The sequence below is a fragment of the Mus caroli genome, unplaced genomic scaffold (genome assembly GCF_978045245.1).
Source record: "Mus caroli unplaced genomic scaffold, Mus_caroli_1 scaffold_17, whole genome shotgun sequence".
Taxonomy (NCBI): domain Eukaryota; kingdom Metazoa; phylum Chordata; class Mammalia; order Rodentia; family Muridae; genus Mus; species Mus caroli.
Genome location: NW_028227272.1, coordinates 17,517,245 through 17,540,996, shown reverse-complemented (window position 1 = coordinate 17,540,996; position 23,752 = coordinate 17,517,245). Strand labels below are relative to the sequence as shown.

The 23,752-nt window shown below is 53.0% G+C and overlaps 2 protein-coding genes across 5 annotated transcripts; one reads left to right on the top strand and one right to left on the bottom strand.

Moving 5' to 3' along the window:
* Positions 1–4: 4 nt before the first annotated feature.
* On the top strand, positions 5–14,224 carry Clcn2 (chloride voltage-gated channel 2). Of its 2 annotated transcripts, XM_021184372.3 has the most exons (24): positions 6–837; positions 2,983–3,139; positions 3,293–3,424; positions 3,751–3,879; positions 3,972–4,105; positions 4,210–4,287; positions 4,369–4,447; positions 4,577–4,702; positions 4,783–4,867; positions 4,968–5,069; positions 6,114–6,198; positions 6,316–6,471; positions 6,800–6,869; positions 7,069–7,179; positions 7,459–7,672; positions 8,025–8,158; positions 8,326–8,498; positions 8,601–8,715; positions 8,876–8,949; positions 9,160–9,219; positions 9,335–9,373; positions 9,513–9,617; positions 13,286–13,372; positions 13,490–14,224. In XM_021184372.3, the coding sequence occupies exons 1-24, from the start codon at positions 751–753 to the stop codon at positions 13,682–13,684; spliced, it is 2,727 nt and encodes a 908-aa protein (XP_021040031.1). In that variant the 5' UTR covers positions 6–750; the 3' UTR covers positions 13,685–14,224. The 2 variants fall into 2 exon arrangements, with proteins under 2 accessions (XP_085688519.1, XP_021040031.1); XM_085832393.1 differs by lacking the exon at positions 9,160–9,219 and having other exon boundaries at positions 5–837.
* A 258-nt stretch (positions 14,225–14,482) lies between these two features.
* On the bottom strand, positions 14,483–23,512 carry Fam131a (family with sequence similarity 131 member A). 3 transcript variants are annotated; one of them, XM_029470462.2, is made up of 7 exons: positions 23,324–23,512; positions 21,937–21,998; positions 20,873–21,015; positions 17,945–18,038; positions 17,515–17,697; positions 17,195–17,311; positions 14,483–15,514 (listed from the first exon to the last, which is right to left on the bottom strand). In XM_029470462.2, exons 4-7 carry the CDS (start codon positions 18,012–18,014, stop codon positions 15,051–15,053), a joined length of 834 nt encoding a protein of 277 aa, XP_029326322.1. In that variant the 5' UTR covers positions 18,015–18,038; positions 20,873–21,015; positions 21,937–21,998; positions 23,324–23,512; the 3' UTR covers positions 14,483–15,050. The 3 variants fall into 3 exon arrangements, with proteins under 3 accessions (XP_029326322.1, XP_029326321.1, XP_021040032.1); XM_029470461.2 differs by lacking the exons at positions 21,937–21,998; positions 23,324–23,512 and adding an exon at positions 21,589–21,790; XM_021184373.3 differs by lacking the exons at positions 20,873–21,015; positions 21,937–21,998; positions 23,324–23,512 and adding an exon at positions 20,422–20,547.
* Positions 23,513–23,752: the final 240 nt, after the last annotated feature.

Genomic DNA, 23,752 nt, shown 5'->3' with positions numbered 1-23,752 from the left:
AGCGGCCTCCCCCGCACCAATAGCTCCCTTCCCTCGGGCCTCACCCCTTCCCGTCCCCTCCCACCTCCACCTCCGCCCCTCTTTCCAGGCCTAGCCATTCCAGGTGCACCTTCCCGGGGGAACCCGGAGGAAAGGAAGGAGAAAGGGAGGCAAGGAGGGAGCCGGCTCTCGGGCTTCCTCCCAGATGCGTCTGAGCCGCCTGAATGTGTGAAGCAGAGGCTGCCCCTGTCCGGTCTGGCTTAGAGAGCCCGAATTAGCTTTTTTCAGTAGCCCCCTACCCCAGTCCAAGAGTCCCCACATCTCCAGCCCCTCCCGCACAACGCTGCAGCCGCGGGAGAGCCCGTCCCTTCCACGTGCCAGCAGACCCGCCCCCGCCCGGCCCCCGCACCCTCAGGGCGCTGGGTCAATCCCGGGCCTCCGTGGCGAAGGGGTGCGAGATCGTGTTTCAAGCGCCCCCTGCCGCCTCTCCGGACACCAGGAGGCGGCCCCAATGCAGACCCCGGCCGGGCAGGGACGCCCCTGCAGATGGGTCGGGGCGGAGCAGCAAAGCAGGGCACCGCCCTCGGCCCGCCCGCCTAGGAGGAGACGCTAGCGGGAGGCTGAGCCTGCGGCGCGCGCCCGGGGACCCGTCGCACTCTGCACTCGGCCGCCTGGGCTGAGGGGACGGGACGGGTGCGGGCGCGGGCTCAGCGGGCCGGGAGCTGAGTCAAGGCCGAGAAGCTAAGGGAGGCAAGAGGACAGTGCACCGAGATGGCGGCTGCAACGGCCGCGGCTGCCGCGGCGGCGGCGGCGGGGGAAGGGATGGAGCCTCGAGCGCTGCAGTACGAGCAGACCCTGGTAAGTGAAACCCAAGGGTTGCGCTACGGTACCAATGCTGCAGGTTGCCCTGGAAAGTGTGAGGACAGATGGCCTACCCTAACCCGGCCTCAGCCTTTCTCAGCTGTGGAAACTGAGGTTCGGGATCCGCCAGGCTGTAGGTTCCGAGTGTTGGAAAGCTGCTTCTGGTTTCTGGCTGAGACTGGTGGCCTGCAGAAGACAATGACACCAGGTGCTTGGCCCAGGTGTCCTTTCTCTTACCCCCTTCTGCATACACGTTTTTGTTTTCTTCACTTACCACTCGAGCCCAAGTTACAACAGCCCAGTGCTCTTTCTGAGCACCATCTATATATACTATTGAACTTTATCCACATGTCTATCTACATTCAACACCCTCCTGGGTCCCTGCTGTGTACATGGTCCCAAGCTTAGCTTAAAGACAGTAGGAAGTGATCAAACCCAACCCCTGCCTTTAACAGCTCAAGCCCAACATTGACAAGAACTCCTCAGTAGACCCTGTTGGGAAAGGTGGCTTAGGTGGCTTTTTGCCACCCTGGGGACTGAAGCTTTAGGGCCGATGCAGGAAGCAGGAATGGGTGTGAGAACTGAAACCTTTGTTCCAGCTGGATCTAGCCAGGTACCCCACCACCACCACCCACGCCCATGGAGTGTCCCTTGACCTCATAAGAAGCAGGGGTCCTGAGCTTTGAGATGACTCATGACCACCATTGCTGAGAAGCCATTCACTCTCGTGTCACCAGAATGGGGGACCAAGCCCTAAGGAAAGAAAGTGGCCCAGTAGTTTCTTTTTTATCACCTGAGGCTGGAATTTGCCCGGGAGGATAACAGGGAGAAACGGCTGTAGGAGAGGGCCTGGGCTGTAACTGAGAGAGGTGCCCAATTACCAGAGACTGTGAAACAGAATAACTGGTATGAGAGTACAATGCCAATCGATAGTGGAGGCAAGTCCTTTTGTTGGAGATGGCCCATATCCTGGCCTTCCACGGGTCAAGAAGAGGTGCATTTGGCCATGGAAGCCAGGCATCTAACAGGGAATGGTAACTCGTTTGCACCAGCTCGAGCTGCTCCATCTCCTTGTGTCTGTGGACTGAGTTCTCAGGGTCAAGCGCTCCCTGCTCTGGCCTCTCCCACTTCCCCTCCCACCCTTTTGTCTTGCTCACCTCCTCCCACCTGCTGTGTTTCTCTGTACACTCTTCTTCCTCCTCCCTGCTCTGGACACTTATGTTGCTTTTCCTTGACTCTTCTTTCTGCCTTTCCTCTGAAGTTCCTCTTCCCCCCTGCTCCCCCCTTTCTTCTATGTCTCACCCTGTGTCTCGATCTTTCCCTCCCCCCCCCACAACCCCAACAGGAGCCCTTTGTGTCCTGAAGCTCCGCGGGTGGCAGCCAGAATCTGCTCCTCCCCACCCCCCAACACACACCCAGCTTGGCAGGTCCAGCCATAACACTCTCCCTTCCCATCAGCCTAGTAGCCACAGCCTTGCCATCTCCAGCCTCGGTGGTCCTTGAACCTGTCACTGGCCCCAAGTGCAGTCCCAGAGTAGGACTGCTGCCACCCAGCACTGCCTATCCACCCAAAGAGGCTTTCCATGTCTGCTGGGCTGACAGGCTAATGGGGTTGGGAGTGGAGAATGAGGACAAGGGGATTAGGGTGGGTGGGAAGGGTGCAGCTGAGTTGGTCACAGGCCAAAGGCCCAGCAGGAATGTGATAAGGATTGGGGCTGGGACCTCCTAGGCCCAGCTCCGCTGCCCTCAGCTCTACCAGGTTCTTGTTGTTGTACATATGCCCTTGACTGCCCCTCTGACCTTCCCCCTTCCTACTTTCAGACTGCCTCAGGTTTTTCCATCTTTTCCCTCCTCTGGACCCTTCCCTCCTGCTCCACCCCTGACTTACTAGAAGAGGACCGATTATTCTGCCACCCCCAGAGTTGTGTCCCTGTACCTTGTCTGTCTCCATCACTCTGGCCAGGACAGCCCCCGCAGTCTGCACTGTGCATTGTTCCCACACTCTGAGCCTGAGTATAAACTGGATTCAAGATGGGGTATACAGTGCAGGAGCTGAGCGAGGGGCAGGGTCAAAACCCAGGAACTTTCTGTCTCCCCACCTCAGCCACTCAGGCTCATGCTACATTCTGTCCATTGCTCCAGATGTATGGCCGGTACACTCAGGAACTCGGGGCCTTTGCCAAAGAGGAAGCTGCTCGTATTCGCCTGGGAGGGCCTGAGCCCTGGAAGGGGTCCCCTTCTGCCCGGGCTACCCCAGAGCTCCTAGAATATGGACAGAGCCGATGTGCCAGATGTCGCAGTAAGATCCAGATTGGGGCAGGGACCTGGGTGTTCTATTTTGAGGGAGACAAAGACAATTAGAGCTGCCCATGGGGGATGGGGAGAAACAGGGTACAGAGTAGGAACACTTTGGGACCAGCTTCTTTATGCATCTTTCCTTCCTTGCTTCCAGTTTGTTCTGTACGCTGCCACAAGTTCCTGGTGTCCAGGGTCGGTGAAGACTGGATCTTCCTGGTTCTGTTGGGGCTCCTCATGGCACTGGTCAGCTGGGCTATGGACTATGCCATCGCTGTCTGTCTACAGGGTGAGGGCAAAGGCTGGCGAGGTAACTTCTTTCCTGCATGCCACAGTTGTTTAGGTAACTTGGCTACTGGCCACTTCCTCTGGCCAGTCTGACTGTCCATCTCCAGGCAATAATGACTGCCACTTGTACGGGCCACACCTTCCTCCCTTCCCTCGGCAACGGTCTTATCTGCGATGGGCTTTGTCCCATTGAATGCCTTCTCTAGCCTTGCCTTGCCTTCCCTCCGTCCCAGCTCTGTACACTTGTCTTATCATTCTGTCCCAGTGGCAGGCAAGGTGCGGGTGTGTGTGCACTCTAAGTCCAGCAGGCATGTCTTTTGCCCACAGCTCAGCAATGGATGTCCCGGGGCTTAAACACCAACATCTTACTCCAGTACCTGGCTTGGGTTACCTACCCCGTGGTCCTCATCACTTTCTCTGCCGGATTCACCCAGATCCTGGCCCCACAGGCTGTCGGTAGGATAGGAGGAGCTGGGGGAGGCTCAAGCTTCCCGAATGGAATGGCGTGTGTAATCAGACAACGCTCCTGGGAACGTGTATCTCTGCAGGGTCTGGCATCCCCGAAATGAAAACCATCCTTCGGGGAGTGGTGCTGAAAGAATACCTCACCCTCAAGACCTTTGTAGCTAAGGTCATTGGGCTAACCTGTGCCCTGGGCAGTGGGATGCCCCTTGGCAAAGAGGTAATTGCAGGTTGGGGAATGAAGGAGTCCCTCCCATTGGAAGAAAAGGCCAGGCGAAGGTCCAGAAAGTCCCGTCCCTACTCACTACCGACCCCTACCTCCAGGGACCCTTTGTGCACATTGCCAGCATGTGTGCCGCCCTTCTCAGCAAGTTCCTCTCCCTCTTTGGGGGTATCTATGAGGTAAGAGGAAAGCCCTAAGATCTAGGGGACGGAAGGGTGGTCTGCTGAGCCCAAGCTGACACTGCCTCCCATCCTTGCCAGCATGAGTCCCGGAACACGGAGATGCTAGCTGCTGCATGCGCAGTAGGAGTGGGCTGCTGCTTTGCCGCACCAATCGGAGGTAGGCAGGGCTCCATTCAGCACAGCCTAGCCCTACATGTGGCCTCTCCTCCTCGACCTCTCTTCCCCTGGGAGTTAAGTCCATAGGTCAGACCCTGGCCTCAAGGGTGATGTCCTCTGCCCCCTGCAGGGGTCCTATTCAGCATTGAGGTCACCTCCACCTTCTTCGCTGTTAGGAACTACTGGCGGGGCTTCTTTGCGGCCACCTTCAGTGCCTTCATCTTTCGGGTCTTGGCAGTGTGGAACCGTGATGAAGGTGGGAATCTTAGGGGAGGGGAATCTAAGGTTATTTAAATGGGACACAGTTAGACCTGCCCCCCTATTTCTCCTCGTTAGAAACCATCACAGCTCTCTTCAAAACTCGGTTCCGACTCGACTTCCCTTTTGACCTGCAAGAGCTGCCAGCCTTTGCTGTCATTGGGTAAGGAGCTAAGGGGAGGGTGTAGGTCAGGAAGGAGGCTTCCATGAAAAGGCATGTACTTCTCATGGAAACCCTACCCCTGTACTTCTTTCTTCTCTAGCATTGCTAGTGGCTTCGGGGGAGCCCTCTTTGTCTACCTGAACCGGAAGATTGTCCAGGTGATGCGGAAGCAAAAAACCATCAACCGCTTCCTCATGAGGAAGTATGTTGGCCACAGACTCTTCTCCAGACTGTTCTGGGTTGTATAAGGACCACATGGGGAGAGGGGGAGGCACTGAGGTTCTGAAGTAGAAGCCCAGTCAAAATAAGGCGCTTCAGCAAGGTCGGGTAACAGAGGTCTAGGATCTCAGCACTGCAGAAGCTGAAGCAGGAGAACTGTAGCAAATTCTGAGCCATCTGTGGCTACAGTGTGACACTATGTCTCTGTCAAATGAAAACATAAAGGCTGCTAAGCTTGGAAAATTGTCTGATGCTGAGAAGCCACATGGAAATGGTTACTTCTGAACCATAGGCAGGGGCTGGGCACTGAGGTTTTCTCAGGGTTTCAGGGCCAATCCAGATAGCAGGTAGTGTTTGTGCCTCAGTTTACCCCATGACTGGTGTGAATGGATAAGTTCTCTCTAGAATATAGCTCTTTCCATTAAGAGCCTGAGAACTGGGAATGTGAAGGTATCTGAGACATGAGAGCTGTTTCCTACAGGACTTCTGGTCGACTTTATGAGTGACCTTGGCTTCTTCCACACTGCCTTCCCTGGCTGGTCTGGAACTCTCTACGTAGCCCATCCTGGCCCTGAACTCAGAGATCTACCCGCCTCTGCCTCCCAGTGGGAGGGTCAGAGGTGTGAGCCTGCATTGAGCTTAGACTGCTATCCCTCAAGTCACCACAGAGGGGCAAATAGTGGCAGAGACATCTTTAAGCCCTCATATCACTTGCCCTTTAGCTGGGGCTTCTGAGAGCAGAGGCAGTCAGTCACAGCTCAGACTTGTCCAAGAAAGGGCTAGACATGTGTTTACTGTTGCTGCCTCCTACGGGGTCAGGGAAGGACACACCCCTGCACCCCCCCAGCTCTTATAATGATCCCATCACCCTTGGAGCTGTGGCATCAAACACAATAAGAAGGACCTACTCCCGGGCTCTGTGCTTTGATATATAAGCCAAGGCTCTGCTCTGCTCTTAGTCCTGAGATATGTAAGGCTCCTGGCCTATGGTGTCCCTTGTCTGACGCTGTGACCCCTCTGTCTCTAGACGGCTGCTCTTCCCGGCACTGGTGACTCTGCTCATCTCCACTCTGACCTTCCCCCCTGGCTTTGGACAGTTCATGGCCGGACAGGTAGCCCCTGTGAGACGTGTGACACACACGCACACCCAGCAGCATGACTGGGACTGCTTGTTCCCATGCACTCTTCCTGGGGTCCTGTGCACCAGACTGAAGCACTGTGTTCACTAGCTCTCACAGAAGGAGACCCTAGTCACTCTGTTTGACAACCGGACATGGGTCCGCCAGGGCCTGGTAGAGGATCTAGAGCTACCCAGCACTTCACAGGCCTGGAGCCCACCACGTGCCAATGTCTTCCTTACCCTGGTCATCTTCATCCTCATGAAGGTGAGACTCCTTCCCCAGCTGTGCACCACTGATGTTTACCCAGGCCACCAAATACAGGTGTTAGCCCAAGCACTTAGCATGAATCAGAAGATTGTAAGAAAGGGACTCCTAGCCATGTCTTTTAAAGATGGCGAGCCAAAAGATAAGTGTAACTGCCCAAACAGCTAGCTGGTCAGATGTGAGGATTTGAACCCAAGCCATGTAGTTGTAGAGTCCTTTCTTTTCTCTTCACCTCTGGGGATTCCCTGCTCGCTGGGAAGATTGTGCCTGATGGGTGAGCAAGATCTGCTTCCCTGAGGCCTCAGTTCTGAACCCATCCTGCCTACAGTTCTGGATGTCTGCACTGGCTACCACTATCCCAGTGCCCTGTGGGGCCTTCATGCCTGTCTTTGTCATTGGTGAGTCTGCAGCTGCCTGTCTCCCACCCTTCATACCCTCTGGCTATGGCTTGTAGAGTCCAACTCTAGCCCAAACCCCAACTCCCATGGGACTGCCCCTTTACTAAATGGCCCACTGGCCCCTCCCCTACCCCTCTGACCCTCTCTCTTCCTAGTGTTCCCCCACTACCTCTTTCTCTTCCTAAAACCCTCCCTGAAGGAGCAGCATTTGGGCGGCTGGTGGGCGAAAGCATGGCTGCCTGGTTCCCAGATGGGATTCACACAGATAGCAGCACCTACCGAATTGTACCTGGAGGCTATGCTGTGGTTGGTGAGCACCCAGTTCTACTTGCTTTGCGGTGTTGGGGATCAAACCCAGGTTATTGCACATGCTAGGGGCTTATTTATACTCCCAGCAGAGTCCCCAGTCCATACCTGCATTTGGAGACCCCTAGCCCAGCTAGACTGTGGGGCTCTGGTGCCCCCTGCTGGCAGGCCAGATTACTCTCTGGGACCACCCTGAGGGACTCCCAGAGACCCTTGTCCCAGGGAAGGCAAAGCATCCTAAGGAACTGAGCATCCTTAGGAGACTGAGCATGGCTGTTCCCAGGGGCGGCTGCACTCGCAGGAGCAGTGACACACACAGTGTCCACAGCAGTGATTGTCTTCGAGCTCACGGGCCAGATCGCTCACATTCTGCCTGTCATGATTGCTGTCATCCTGGCTAATGCTGTTGCCCAGAGCCTGCAGCCCTCGCTCTATGACAGTATCATCCGCATCAAGAAGCTGCCCTACCTGCCTGAGCTGGGCTGGGGCCGCCACCAGTATGAAGGGCCCAGTGCAAAGAGGGTGGGAGTGAGGGGTAGGCCTCCCTGGACCCTTCAGCCCCACCTCCAGCAAGGTCTCTTACCAGTGAGGCTGAGACCCTAGTTGTTTTGCTCTGCATTAGAGCTGCCCTCAGCTGGGAGGGGTGGGGCGGGGGGCGGGGGGGGGGGTCCAGTAGTTGGCCTCTACTGACCCAACCAAGAGGATGTTAGAGAATGCTAACTGCCCCAGGGCCTTCCACTCCTGTCCCCTCTGGTTCTGCACCCTTCCTCATGACACTGGGGTGGTGGTGGTAACTCTGGGCCAGTCTTCCATGCTGAGCACACACTGAGTGCACAGTTCTCCCTCCAGGCAGTACCGGGTGCGAGTCGAGGACATCATGGTTCGGGATGTACCCCATGTAGCCCTCAGCTGCACTTTTCGGGACCTGCGGTTGGCACTGCACAGAACCAAGGGCCGTATGTTGGCCCTAGTGGAGTCTCCTGGTAAGGCCAGGAGGGGTCCCAGGTGTTTTGGGCATCGGGAAGGATCAGGGAGCCTAGAATGAGGCTTTTCCCTTAGGTATGCAGCCTCTGTCCAGGACTTGGGTGTAGACGGCAGCAAGTAGGAAGGTCACTTCCAGCTCCTGAGTCCCTTCCCTTGCTCTGTCCAGAGTCCATGATCCTATTGGGATCCATCGAACGCTCACAGGTGGTAGCACTACTAGGAGCCCAGCTGAGCCCAGCACGCAGGCGGCAGCACATGCAAAAGCTAAGAAAAGCCCAGATGTCTCCACCGTCAGATCAGGAGAGCCCCCCTAGCTCTGAGACATCTATCCGCTTCCAGGTAAGGGGAAAACGCTCCATACCCACACATTCTCCTAAAGAGTCAGCCTGTAGCCTTGTAGGTCCTGAACCATAGTCTCCCAGCCCCTTCCTGTCTATGCAGGTGAACACAGAGGACTCAGGCTTCTCTGGAGCCCACGGGCAGACTCACAAGCCCCTGAAGCCTGCTCTAAAGAGAGGGCCCAGCAACAGTACAAGCCTGCAGGAAGGTACCACAGGTGAGCCATTTCTCCTCCAGCTCAGACAGAGCCTGAGCCACACTGCAGCTGGATGAGGCTACCCAGGCAGACAGGGAAGAGTGGGAAAAACCTCTCACCTTGCCTTCTGCACCTTACCCCTATCTACCTTGCCCCTCTGGACCTTGGGTTTGGAACACAGGCAACATGGAGTCAGCAGGCATTGCCCTCAGAAGCCTCTTCTGTGGCAGTCCACCTCTAGAGGCAACATCAGAAGTGAGTAGCCCGGATTCTGCCCTCTCCTGCCTGCCCAGCTCCCTTTCTGATTCTCCCAGTTAACCCTACGATGACTCTTCCACTCGACCTGCTTCCTGCTCCGCTGTCAGCTCTGCCCCTGCAGCGTGCCCTTCCTCCTGGGCTCCATCCCATCCTTCACGTCCCCTCTCCCTATAACCTCAACTCCTCTCTGCTTTGGCTCTGACCAAGTTGGAAAAGTCGGAATCCTGTGACAAGCGCAAGCTGAAGCGGGTCCGAATCTCCCTGGCGGTAGGTGTGGCCCTCCCCCTGCAGCCCAGGAGCACCAGGCAGGGAGGGCTGGACTTCTAGGTGGGACAGACCTCCCAGAGCCAGGGGCACATCCACCCTCCTGTCTCCCTCCTAGAGTGACTCAGACCCGGAAGGCGAGATGAGTCCTGAGGAGGTAAGATGCCATTAGACTTTAGACGGTTTCTTCCTGGATGTGTTATCATCTTGGGAGGAAGGCTGGCAAACCAGCCTTTGGGGAGGTGAGAGTGGAATTTCTGGGTTCCCTCTCTCCCTAATTCTCAGTCTCTTCTCAGATCTTAGAGTGGGAAGAACAGCAGCTAGATGAGCCAGTCAACTTCAGTGACTGCAAAATCGACCCTGCCCCCTTCCAGCTGGTGGAGCGGACTTCTTTGCACAAGGTAGGACAGGGAGAGATCTGATAGTCCTACCCAGGTCTGGACTCAGAGCAGTGCGGTCTGAAAGAGTAGGAGACAGTACACTCAATGCTGTTTGTAAAACTTACTGCTTTCAGCCATGTAAGTCTGTAAGCCAGGACTCCCTAGCCTTGTCCTGCTCCTTGGTGGAGCCAGGCATCAATTTTCCTCTGCTCACAGTTACCCCATGGAATTCTGGACCAAAGCAGCAACAAAGACACAGCTTGAACTGGGTGGAAGCCAGAAGGCCAGGCCAGGGTCAGAGCTAGGCAGGAGGCTGCCAGAGCCCAACAAGGCTGATACACACCCACACGGAAAAAAAAGAGGGGGAGGGGTTGAAAAACAGGCCAGATAAGAAAATCTAATAAACAAGCTAACAAATAGTCCAGAAGGATGAGGCCACTGCAGTGAAGAGATAAACAAAGATGAGAGACACCAGTAGGGTGCTTGGAATGTCAGACCCCAGAGAGTCTAACAGCAAGCAGTTCTAGGGAAAACTGGTAGATGAGGAAGATAGCGCAGCAGAGAAGACAACAGGAAGAGGGCCATGTACAGATAGATGGAGGTAAATGGGCTCCCAAAGCTGGGCTGGCTGGCACCACTGGGTACCTGAGAGCTGCCATGTAAAGCCGGGGAATGTGGGCTGCCCAACCAAAGCCAAGGAGTGCTTTAATCCCATTTTTAACAGACAATGTGGAAGCCTCCATTGGTAGGTAGACAAGAGTGAAAGGTTGGTGTAGACACAAACTGTTGCTATAAAGTCAGCATACCAAACACATACAAGCAGGGGCCAAGATGGGAAGGAGACAAAAGAAAAACAAAACAGCTGGGCGGTGGTGGCCCACTTCTTTAATCCCTGGAGAGGTAGGTAGATCTCCCAGCACTTGGGAGGCAGAGGCAGGTGGATTTCTGAGTTCAAGGCCAGCCTGGTCTACAGAGCAATTTCAAGGACAGCCAGGGCTACACAAAGAAATCCTGTCTCAAAAAACAACAAAACAAAAAACAAAGCAAAAACAGCAAAAGGAACTTGTGGAGACTTTCAGATAGAGACCTCAGATCAAATGAGCGAGGAACTGCCATACTAGGGCGGAAGAGGAAGAGATGGGCGAGAAGGTACTTAGAGCCTGGCTTCGGGAGACCTCAGGTTTTCCCAGTCAGCAGCCATCTGTTGTCTTTCTTTTTCAGAGATAGGATCTCATATAGCACAAGCTGGCCTCCAACTGTGACAGTTTGCCCGTGGTCTCTCAGGAAACTACAGGCACACACCCTCACACCCTGCTATGATTCCCTTGATTGTCTGTCGTACAGAATGGTCGTGATGGCTTGCTAAGTGCTTGCTACATGCCCAGCACTGTGCTAAGGTCTTCATGAGGGTAATTTAGTTCTCACGGCCACACTAGCCAATGGGTGACGTGACATTCCAATGTTATGACTTTTTTTTTTTTGAGACAGGGTTTCTCTGTAGCCCTGGCTGTCCTGGAACTCACTTGACTGTAGACCAGTAGTCTACACAGTCTGTAAACCTCACACTGGGTCAGCCACCATAAGCAACTAACACAGCATGAAAGAACACAGAGATCCACCTGTCTCTCACTCCCAAATGCCGGGATTAAAGCCATGCACCACCACTGCCTGGTGTGACATTCCCATTATTATAGAAGAGGAAATTGTAAAATAAAATTGTATAAAGAAATTAAGTAGCCATGCTGAGCCTGGACCCAGAGACAGTCTGACCTAAAACTCTGTGGTCATACAGTAAGCAAGTCATTTGCCTACATAAGTCTCTCAGTCAGGCCCAAGACCCAGCTCTCCTGGCGAGGCTCTCAGAATTCTTTCAGAAGGCTCTGTTGTCCTGTCAGTTCAGTTCCCAGGCCCACATAATGTGGGCCCGCCCACCAACAGGCTCCCTGGTGTCCAATTAAATTAAAATTGAAAAGAACAAAGTAGGTGTTTGTTATAAACTTAAACTACCACAGGAAGGGAAGAAGCCCCCAAGGAGCCACTAACACAAGTACAAAGGATGGGAATGATAACATAAAAGACCAGAATTCTACAGTTTCAATTCTTTGTTTTGTTTTTCTGAGACAGGGTTACTCTGTGTTGCCCTGGCTGTCCTAGGACTCACTCTGTAGACCAGGCTGGCCTCAAACTCAGAAATCCACCTGCCTCTGCCTCCCAAATGCTGGGATTAAAGGTGTGCACCACAACTGCCCCACTACAACTTCTATTCTAAATTAGAATCTACTAAGAAAGCAGTAAGCAGTGATCCGTTTTAAGGTCAGGAGGGTCACCTTCCGAGGGCGAGAACACAGGAGTCTTTAGGAACCTCACAGTAGCAGCTAGCTAGAGTGGGTAGAGATTAGGAGACCAACAAGCCCAAGGTGACACAGCAAGACTAGCTGAACCCAAATCTTCTGTCTAGCTGTCGAAGTTAACTAGATTAGCCATACTTATAAGTCGGAATGTCATAAACTCAGCATGCTGGTAGTCCCCGACCCTCAAGAGATAGAGGATCAGATGGCCGTCATCCATCCATATAGCGAGTTCAAGACCACCCAGATATGTGAGCCCTTCCCTCCAAAAGCCTGGGCCACTTTATGGAATCCTGGTGCTACTCAGGTTTGGAAAAGCCCTAGAATGGCAGAGCCCAGCTGGAGAAGCAGAAAATAAGAAAACTCATTCCATTCTCAGTCCAGGGCATAGTGAGGCAGAGCTGGGCAGAACGGCACAAGTGGAGCAGTGACCATCATGGTGACTGCCAGCCACAAGTGACCTAGCATGTTGCCTGCTAGGTCACTGATTTGGAATGAGCAGTAAAAGGGAACTGTTTAATAGCTCCTGCAGAAGAGGTGAGGAGGACTACATGACCTTAAGCTAGGAGATCTTGCAGTAAAGCTGCTTCCTCCAAGGGCAGACAAGGAAATTAAGGCTAATTTGTTGCTCATAGGGTTCATTTGTTGCACGTAGGGTGTAAGGTTCACTATCTAACTACATGACAATTACAGGTACTGAAGAAACAGGACTTCAAAGACTGAATTTCTAAGATGGGTGTGGTGGCACACACATCTAATCCAGTACTTAGGAGGCTGAGGCAAAAGCAGTATAGTAAGTTCAAGGACAGCCTGGGCTAAGTAGTGAACTACTACTGGAGCTACCGCCCAGTGGGTAGGAGCCTTACCCAGCCTGTTTGACATCCTAGCTTCAGTCCCCAGAACCACCAACACTGAGACTCTTAAGTATGCTGTGTCTTGTCCTTCCCATAATTTAGAATAATAATAAAGTATGTAAGGCACTTGGGACCACCCATCTTGAATCACCTGTTATGCCGAGAGGCTCATAAGTGTACCCCAAACAGTAGATAACCAATTCCAGGAAATGCCAAGAGCTGTTTTCAAGACAGCAAATGGAAACTGTTGATAAAGTCTGAAGCCTGGTGGTCACATCTGATGGCTTAGGAAAGCGTGATAGATACAAGCAGCCTTGAGACTTTGGGTTCTAAGCTTTGGGACACAGGAATATTCTCAGAGCTCAAATGTCCCTCCAGCAGTCCCTCCCACTGTCACATCCCCAGTTTGCCCTAGACCCCTTTGGCTTGTGATTCTGAGCTATTCCCTTGGATATCAAGGCAAGTTTTTCTGCTCTCTGTTCTGCAGACCCATACCATCTTCTCATTGCTGGGAGTGGACCATGCTTACGTCACCAGCATTGGCAGACTCATTGGGATTGTCACCCTAAAGGAGGTGAGGTGACATGGCCAAAGCCACTTACACTTCCAAATAGCATCAGAGCTGTCTGGCTCCCCCAGGAGATGTGCTGGGGAGGAGTCTGAGGCACACATCTGACTCTTACCTTCCCAGCTCCGGAAGGCCATTGAAGGCTCTGTCACAGCACAGGGTGTTAAAGTCAGGCCACCCCTCGCCAGTTTCCGGGACAGTGCCACCAGCAGCAGTGACACAGAGACCACTGAGGTGCATGCGCTCTGGGGGCCAAGATCCCGCCACGGCCTCCCACGAGAGGGTACCCCCTCTGACAGTGATGACAAGTGCCAGTGAACCCCTTATGGATGGCCTGTATTCCTTCTGCAAGCAGCAGTGACCAGAAGCTGGAACCCAAGGCCATCCTAACTGCTGGGGGATCATCAAGTGTCCTGGCGGGATGAGGTGGGGTTCTATGGCCCCTGCCCCATCTTTGAGAAAAGGGCAGAACTAAACTGGGTTTATACTGGAGCCTCCAATGACAAGATGTATATAGAAATTTACAAAGATTTTTATATTAATTTAATAAAACAATAAATAGAATAAACACCTAATTAGCCACTCATGTATAGAACACTTGTGCTGTTGGCTCATATTTTCACCTTGGATCCTCTTACCTGTTGCCCAAGCCTCTGAGATTCATTCTGCTGCCACTTACCAACCCCAGTGTCCTCGTAATCTGCCAGAGGCCTCCACTGGCTGATCAGCAACGCCCTGCCTGGGACAGGGCCCCCTATCACTGTGGCTACAGCCTTCCATTCAGCCAAGAAAACCACTACCCTCTTTCCTCCTCCAAGGACAGCTACTCCCTCAGGACTGTCCATTCATTGGCACAAATCTGGCTCCCCGGGTTGCCCCCTTGTGGTCCTCGATGAAAGGACAAGGCCCTCCCAGCTCTGTAACAAGCAGAGCCCTTACTTTTTCCAGTTCCGCCCTACTGAGTCTCTGCATGTGCTCACACAACCTTGCCATGCTGGGAAAGGGCCAGGGTGAAGGAGCAGCGAAGGGGGCAAGGGCACACTCTTTCATCTTTTCCAGTGCCTCCCAAAGAAGATCGGCTCAAAGAACAGACCAGAAACCCCCTGTCTTTAGGGGAAAAAAAAAAAGGTTTAGAGACAATGGTGGGGTGAAGCACAGCAGAGCCCGGCTGGGCAAAGGGGACCCTTAGGGGATGGCTCAATCTGTAGACTCCAGGAGGGCAGGAGCCAGCCCCACAGGTGGAGGTGGTTCAGTCACGCACTGCACATGGACTCGGATGAAGAGAAAAGCAGAGGAGAGGGGCATGGGGGAAGGGGGGAGGGTGTGTGGCCAGGCTTCCTCCATTTCCACCTCCTCAGCCCAGCCACAACCCTCTCAGGTTCACATCCCAGGAGGAAATGTGGCATTTTGGATTCAAGAAACATGAACGTCACTGTCTGCCACAGCTGTAGCCATGCCCCAGGGGCCCCGGGCAAGCCCCGGCAAACCCCATGAGTGGAAGAAGCAGGACATGCGCCCCTAGCCTGGCCCCTGCCTCCTCTCCAAACACTTTCATGCAAAACACACAATGGAGAAGTGAGTGCTCCCAGAAGCCCTCTGAAAGCTTCAGAGCCCACATTTGGCCACAGAGGCTCCGCCCCAGGCAGCAGCCTGGGGAAACACGCCCCCACTGGGCATGTCTGGATCACTGGTCCACCTCATCCTCATCTAAGGATACCACCCCAGAAGAGGCCACATCAGAGACTTGCTGCTGTCTTTCCCAGCTGCCTGTGGGCAGCGGGCAGAGCAGCTGGCAGTCCTTACAGGAATCAGGCTCCTCCTCCTCGGCAGGGGAAAGGCAGGATTCTGAGAGCGGTGAGTTGTAAAGGGAGTCCTGGGCCTCCAAAGGACCCAGGCTGCGGAAGGCACTTTCCCGGCTGGGGGGCAGCCTGGCAAGGAGCAGCTCTTCACCCAACATCTGGGAGGTCATCCTGGCTGGGGAGCCCAGTAACCCATCCTCCAGGCTGCACAGACTGGAGCACAGGGTATCTGGGGACACGGTCTGTGAACAGTCGCTCTCTGGCTCCACAGAGCCCTGGCGCACAGGCCTGGAGAATCGACGACCTGTGAAGAGGTCCTGGAGATGGGACCCCAGAGGCCCAGCCATGTCTGTGAAGGGAAGAAAAAGAAAAACAGCTTTGCTGGCTCCATTTCAGTAGGTCAATGTGGAAACCACATAATCACAGACTCCCACACCTACCCTTATAGCTGTGGGGAGGGGTCATCAGGGGAGTCGATAGGAACTGGGTAACCTGAACAAGTCTTAATCTTTGATACCGAAGCTCCTTTCATGGTGAATTAGAAATACTTTTTTTGTTTTTGTTTTTTTTTTTTTTTTTTTTTGGTTTTTCGAGACAGGGTTTCTCTGTGTAGCCCTGGCTGTCCTGGAACTCACTCTGTAGACCAGGCTGGCCTCGAACTCAGAAATCTGCCTGCCTCTGCCTCCCGAGTGCTGGGATTAAAGGCGTGTGCCACCACACCCGACAAGTTAGAAATTCTAATAATATCTACTTTACAGTATTAGGTCAAGAGGAGGCAAGCAATCAATGCAAGACCATATCAATATAACCATATCAATATAATGGTTGCTCATTACCCAAAGCAGTAAAGGCTAAATTGCCCTTGCCCTGCTCACTAAGTGGGGCATCCTACCAAGGGCTGTGCCCACCAGAAAAAGCTGTGCGTTTTTAAAAATTTGTTCAAAGATTATACACAGACGTTCAATAAATGTTCGAGGTTAGCCTGGGCTAGTAAGACCCTTTCTCAAAAACAAAATAAAAAGCCGGGCGTAGGTGTGGGCAGTGGTGGCGCACACCTTTAATCCCAGCACTCAGGAGGCAGAGGCAGGCGGATTTCTGAGTTTGAGGCCAGCCTGGTCTACAGAGTGAGTTCCAGGACAGCCAGGGCTATACAGAGAAACCCTGTCTGGAAAAAACAAACAAACAAAAAAATTAAGACCCCTCCCCAAAATCATAATATACTTATGATTCCACCTTGGCCTTAAGCATTCAACTCAGTCCCCTCTGGACCACAGCAGCAGCTCTGTGCCTGCTTTCAATGCAGGCTTGGCCTTGAAAACCTTGTTAATTAGCCAGAGGAGTAGGAACTAGTAGGTGATCTTCAAAGGCAAAGAGTCAGGCACTGGGGGCAGGGGTCCTGTGAGGCCAGCCACCAGAAGCTGCGGGGAAAGCTGGCCACACAGTCCGAGGAACGGAAGATGAAAGAGCAGCTGAGCACAGCTGCAAGGCCCCCAGGATCCCTTTCTGCAAGCACTGGCCCAAAGCAAGACCCACAGGCTGGAATACAAAGATGCTGAGCTGGAGCCAGCATCCTGTGGAGTCCAGGCCCAGCAGGCCTTCCTGTTTGCTTGGGATTGCTGCCCTGTGAGGTGCTGGGTACTGTGCTGCCAGATCATCTGTCCAGCCACAGCCAACCGAAGCCCCCTCAAAGAGGTAAGGCAAGGGTACCACAGATTCTCTTGGAAACAAGACTGTAGTAGGGGGTATGCAAGAGGCACCAAGTTCCCTGGGCTTGTTTCCTCTTTATTCTGAGAACTGCAAGGCTCACACAGAGAAGAGAGCAGGCTCAGGACCTATAGAAAAGAGCTGTTCCATTTCAAAGTGCTGTTTTCCCACCTGAGTATAGCTGGTGATCTTTGTCCTCGAGGTGTCAAGGTCAGCCTGGATAGTCTCTTTCCTCCTGTCTGGAAGACTTAAGTTGCTCTGGGAGTCTCAGAATCACACCTACCAGGCAAGTTCACCCCAAGTGGCAAGATCAAACACTCCTCACCTGTGTCAATTCCCCCAGTATAGTCCTCGTCGTAAGAATCGTCGGTGGAGTCATCACCATCCACTGAAGACCATGCCCGGAGCTTGGCTTCTGCAATAGCAAACTGCTCGGCCACTCCTATCAGAGAGACACAGTGTTGACTGACATACACAGGAGCTAAGCTAAGACTAGGACTAGCTTTGCAGACAGGAGATGTCCTTGAGGTCTCTGGGCAGGGAGAGGTGTATGGAAGAACTCCAGCCCCAGTGCCAGATCCAGTGAGATGAGAGGCAGCAGCCCTATGATAAATCTGTAGGGCTGACTCCCTTCCTGCTACCTACCTGCTGCAAAGCGAGCCTCCTGTTCACCCTCACTGAGGTCTGAATAGGAGGAAAAGGCTGACTCCAGAGCAGCCGGTGAGTCACTAGGCTTGCTCCAGCCCTTCCATTCAATAAGGTGAGCCACACGGCCCTGGGCCATGGCTGTGGGCTTGGTCACGTGGTCCTTCACTACCTGGGAAATACCTGGAGGTGGGAGAGAGAAGTTGGGTTGAAGGCAAGGGTTAGGGAATAGCCAGTATGGAAGTAAATGGAGAGGGTTACAAAGCCTCTCATGTTCTTTGGGTAAGAGGAGGAAGGGTTAGGATTTGCAAAAAAGAAATCCCCCAAAATTCCCACAGGAAATATTCCCACAGTAATCAGTCCCACAAGACATGAGGAAAAGAAGGAAGGATGGACAAAGTGGGCAGAGAAAGAGACATGGGGTACATACCATGCAGGGACGATCTGGCCAGTGCAGCGATCTCCTGGATGGTTAGAGCTCTCCGGGACTTGGGCAGCATCGCGACTGTGTCTCCAACATTCACCTTGAGTAACACAGTCAGGTTAGTGGCCCTGACACAAACTCCTTTCCAACATGCTCCTGCCTAAGCCAAGGCCCCACTGGGAGCTGGGAGCTTGGAAGAATGCTAGGATGGCATGTCATGTATGTCCTATATGTGGGAGAGTGGCACAGTGGCATGCAGAAAGGGCTAAGAAGCTGGAGTCCACAAACATCTTCCTAGGGGGCAATGGAGACTCAGGCCCAGGAGAACAAAAGAAGAGCTGAGTCTCCATCTTCCCAGCTCCCAATAGGGAAGGAGACAAATGAAGAAAAGAAGAAATGTGGAGCAGAGAGCCTCTGAGAAAAGGACGGGCCTGGTGGTGCGCACGACTTTAATGCCAGCACTCACTGAGGCAGAGGCAGGCGGGTCTCTGTGAGTTCGAAGCCAGCCTGGTCTACAGAGCAAGTGCCAGGACAGCCAGGGCTGCACAGAGAAACCCTGTCCTTCAAAAAGAAAAACAAAACCAAAAAAAGAGGGGAGGAAGGAAAGGAGAAGGGAGACAGCTAAGGCAGACATGGCCTTAAAGTTTTCCCCGCCCCTCCATGTGACTTTAGATATATGTCCAGCTCTTCCTAGACTGCCTGCCAGAGCCACACACTCAGCATCACCAAAGCCAAGGCATTCTCTTCCTCACATCCAGGTTTGTTTTCTAACTTCAGATTTAGTCAAAACCATTCTCCAGTTCTCAGGATCGCCTTCAACTCTTCCCTAGGCTTTGCCTGCACATATCTGGTCCTAAAATCTAGCAAGGGTGCCAGGGACTGTAGCTCAGTTGGTATAGTGCTTGCCTACCATTCAAGAAAGCACTGTTTGGTCCCTAGCACCACATAAACCAAGCCTTGTGACAACTGACACAGGATGCTAGTACTTGGGAGGTCAGAAGTTTAAGGTCATCTTTGGCTACTAGGAAATAGAGGGCAGCCTGAGCTATGTAAGACCCTATCTCAAAACAAATATATCTCTGTCAACAAAGAATCCCTCCTGTTCATGCATGGAAGCTTGCCTTGACACTAGTCCCACCACTGCTTCCCTTAAGCCTCCCTGAGCCCCTCCCCAGGTCAGCACAGGTCCCTCTAACCTCCTGTACGTTTTCAGCCAGGAAGTCTGTATATAATCTTTTCTGTTCTTTCATGCTCCATCACTTTCCATGGCTGGCCTTCTCATCTTTCCAGTTGTAACTGAAGTATCACCCCCTCAGAGAGGCCTTCTTGGTACTCAAATAGTGGTCTATCTTGTCACTAGAGTCTCCAATGAATCACTATATATTCTACCAATGAACCATTAATGGAGCCTACTTGCCAGGTATAAATATGGTTTTCCTTCATTGGTCTTTGCCTCTGAGGAATTTAGTTTATGATCACTGCTGCATCCCAGTGTTTAAACAATGCCTGCTAATAAGTAAATGCATGGGCCAAGTGAATAGGCAAGCTATAAAGTACACTTTCCCAAGGATAAAGTGCATCAAAATGGCTTCATTTCAAAACTTGCACAATTACTAAATAAATCTAAAATGTTTTTTTGGTTTGTGTGTGTGTGTGTGTGTGTGTGTGTGTGTGTGTGTGTGTGTGTTTTAGGGGAAAAGAAAACTTTTTAGAGAGATGAAAATATCTCTCGGAGATTAAGAGCATTTGCTGCTTTCACAGAGGACCCAATGGTTCCAGTATCCACATCAGGTCACTGTTGTTAATCTCGCTCCAGGAGGTGAAACACCTCAGGCTCAATGGGCATACCCACACATATAATTAATTAAAGATATAGTTTTTTAATTTTTAAAAGAAATAATGTCTCTTTTCAGGCTCTTCCTCTGTTATTCAGGCACTTAAGGACTTTGCCACAAGGAGGCTTCTGCCTTTCCCTGGCCTTTCTTGAAATTCAGCACTCATTTCTGCCAATACCACCAAATTCTTTCACCATCCTGCCTGCCTCAAGGGAAAGGAACCAGCTTTTTAGGCCAACAAGGTCACCAAATGGTTCAAAAAGAACCTTACACAACGCTCCCTGTAACTCAAGGCCACAAGTGTCTCTTAGTGATTGATAATGCTTCAACCCATATGTATTTTTTTCACACCCTCAATTCTCACGCGCGGCCCCTCCCATGTTCTGTACTGCTTTGTACTCCGGAGGAAGCAGGAGATGGCAGGGTCAGCGTTAAATCCATATGGACTCCTAACTCCATCCTGTACCTGACTTAACGGTCCCTTGATAAGCCCCAGCAAATGTTTTCCTATGCTGAATATAACGGAGGCACACACCCCCTTCCCAGCATTACCTAATTCTCCTCCATTATGGTTGGTTCCAATTGGCACAAGCGGCCTCCACCTGCCCCTTGACCTCAGGCCCATCCTCAGTCCCTCTCCTTCAGTACCTGACTGACAGGGCCTCCAGATTGGCGCCGATAGCCTCTGGCCAGGCCTGTGGGAAGGGGAATCTGGCGGGTGTTTCCTGGCCGGCTCTCCCTCCCTCCCCTCTCTTCCCCCAGCCGGGGCCATCCATGCCCAGCGACGCTCCGCGCAGCTGCGGCCCTGGCCCAAAGAAAAAGGTGTATATCTCCCTGGCAACCCATCACCATGCAACAGGGTCTCCCGGGATACGGCCTGGGATGCGCTGACGTCAGCACCGAAGGCGCTAGCAAGCCAGCCCGCTGGCACCACGCCGAGCAGAGCAGACCGGCGCGGGGGCGGCCTGCCGGATAGCGCCTCCGCTAGCAGGAAAAAAGAGCCCGAAGCAGGATGATGAGGCTGGAACGGGGAGGGGTCACACGAACCCTCAATGTGAATGCCACCCCCCGACAAACATGCACAGAAAAGGCGCAGCACCTCTGGCAAGTCCTGGCTGTCCACGGAAGAAGGACGGGGGGACCGACTCCAGCCTCGGAGAGTCCGAGCAGATCCCAGGGAGGACAGAGAGAGACCTCGAGGGAGTTCGATCCACTCCACAGCCCAGGCAGGGTCCGAAGCCACTGAGGAGTCGGGAGGGAAAGGTGTTCATCTGCATTCCCCACTCCTACCAAGACTGCCATTTTCACCGTGCTGCCGTGTCATTTTTTTTTATTATCCCTCCCCCATCTCGCAGACAATCTTGAGTCCACGCACATAACTCTCCTGAAACCCCCTATCCCACAATTGACTGTGGCATCCCTAAGGACACCTTCCTCTACAACTATTTTGCCATCAGAACTTACGGTGAAACCCAAATATGAGTAACCCCTGACCTCTCCTCCCGCATCTCAACCCTTGAAAAGTGCATGAAATTTGCCCACCAGCACTGCCCCCCCTCTCACTCTCCTTCGCCCCAGGATTCTTTCCTCTCTCCAATCTCAACTGGGCTATCACTCTATTCTTTCCCAACAAACCCATGATTTTTCTGAGTTTCACCCTTGTAAGTCATTACCTAATGGCCCCAACCTGAGTCTCCCCCTTTCAGTCTGTTTCCCAATATCTAAACCAGAGAGATTTTCCTCTCCACACCTGGCGTTCCTTTTTGCTCAGTTTCCCATCGCTTCCCAGATCACATCCATGATCTCTGCTCTCACCTCTGCGACTTGTCTGACAAGTCCATCGTCCTCCAGGCCCTTCGCGCTGCCACAGAAACATTTTGCCCAGCACAGAAATCATAGGCATGCTGGCTGTGTTGATGCAGAGAGCCCAAAGCCTGAACTGCTTCAGGCCCAGCTCCCAGTTCTATTCTTGTTTTGGCTCCGGATGCTGAGCCAGTCCCCTCCCCACTTGGAACTTGTGCCTAGTCACATAAGGAGAACACTCCTGTCTCATAGCTTTGAGGAAGTGGGAGTGCCAGGGACCTCGCCAAGTTCTCTGGCTTGTGGAGCTGAGGCTCATCTTAGCTTACACAGTGCCAACTGGCCACGTACATCACAACTAACCTTTTAGCTGGAGCAGACGTCTCTGTCCCTGGGCCTCAGCCAGTTGGTGGTCCCCAGAAATGCTACCAACCAGAAAGAAGATAGGTTACTGGCTATGCCAGACCCCTACCTGGTACTCAAGGCCAGTCCTGAGGTCAGTCACACTCTTCCCTGACTACCGGAGAGGATGACTTCCTGAACTCTGTGCAGACCAGGAGTCAGAGCGCCCCGCCACTTCTTTTTTTTTTTTTTTTTTTTTTTTTTTTTGAGACAGGGTTTCTCTGTGTAGCCCTGGCTGTCCTGGAACTCACTTTGTAGACCAGGCTGGCCTTAGAAATCCACCTGCCTCTGCCTCCAGAGTGCTGGGATTAAAGGCATGCACCACCATGCCCGGCTGCCCTGCCACTTCTTAAATTCATAACCCACGAGGTTATTTCTGGGACTACAAATCCCAGAATTTAAGGGAAGTACACATTTCTGCCAGAGTTTACTTGTAAAACACCTCAAATATCAACCATACTAATGCTTTGTGTGATTGACCACCTGCTTGGAGATCCCAGGACCCATTCCAAACTAATTCCTTGACACAGGAGGTATAGGCTGGCTGACCTAGAGCTAAAGTGCTCCTCTCCTCACCCCACTGCCCCCAACCACATACGCACACAAACACGTTTTCATGGAAACCAAGGCCTGAGCAGGGCTCAGCAGCTATAGGAAGACCTGGACTTTTTCTGCTCAGAGTAAGTACGATTTGTTTTTTTGTTTGGTTGGTTGGTTTGGTTTTTTTTTTTTGGGGGGGGGTAATAGGAATACAATTATCTGTGAGCGTGAGAGGTTATCAATTTGCTCACAGATGCTCCACCTGGGGCTTCTGACCCTTTAATCAACCAGCTGGGAGATTGGAGCAAGTGTTAGGCAAAAACTAGCGTTCGGTGGGGTACTTGACCAGCATTTGCAGGCTGACTCCTGAGGATGATAGCACCCAGGTAGGAGAAGCAGGTTCACAGCAAAGAGCCACTCCTAAGACACTGAGATCAGAGAGGTAGGTGTAGGCAATGAAGTATGTATATACAAAAGGCTAGTTGCCTGCAGCCCGGGAAGGTGGGGGCCGCAGGTTGGCCTGCGGCTCCCAGGCTGTGCCCCCGCAACCACTCTCAGCAGCAGGAATACAGGCAAAAGGCAGAAGGTGAGTACACCACGGAAAATCCCAGTAGCAGGCAGGCCACAGGAACAAGTCAGAGTCGGCTAGCCCCCTCGCTGTACGCTCATCTGGCCCAACCCGCCTCCCTGACGCAGGCTCCTCCCTCTCCTTATACCAGCCCCCTCCTCACCGCCCCTACCACCCACGGCCCCACCTGGCAGCTATGTAGCCCGACTCCCTATCCATGCTCCGGCCTCCGCCTCTTACCCTGACCGGCTGAGCGCCGAGAGCCAATACAGCCCATGGCAAAGCACCCAGGCACGCTAGCCCGCGCTCGGGACCCGGGCCATCGCCTTGCAGAGGGTCGGGCCGCGGTCACCACCAGGGAGGGGACAGCTTGTGAGAAGGGGAGGGGGTGGGAGCACCGCGCCTGCTGCCGCTCCCGGGAGAGGGGAACAGGGCCGGTGACGTAAGCGCGGGGCCGTGCCCACCCAGAGCAGGCGGGGCAAGCCTACGTCACAGCCACTCAGTGACAGCCTGGGTCTCACAGCATCTCCAGTCCACTGCGGAGCAATACTGACAGAAGCCGGTAGGCCATGCAGTCATAGGACATCTCATTTATGGCTTCTACAAGGGCCTCAAACTCAGAGCTCGGATCAATCTGGTAGGAGCAAAAGTACACTACAGCACTCATCA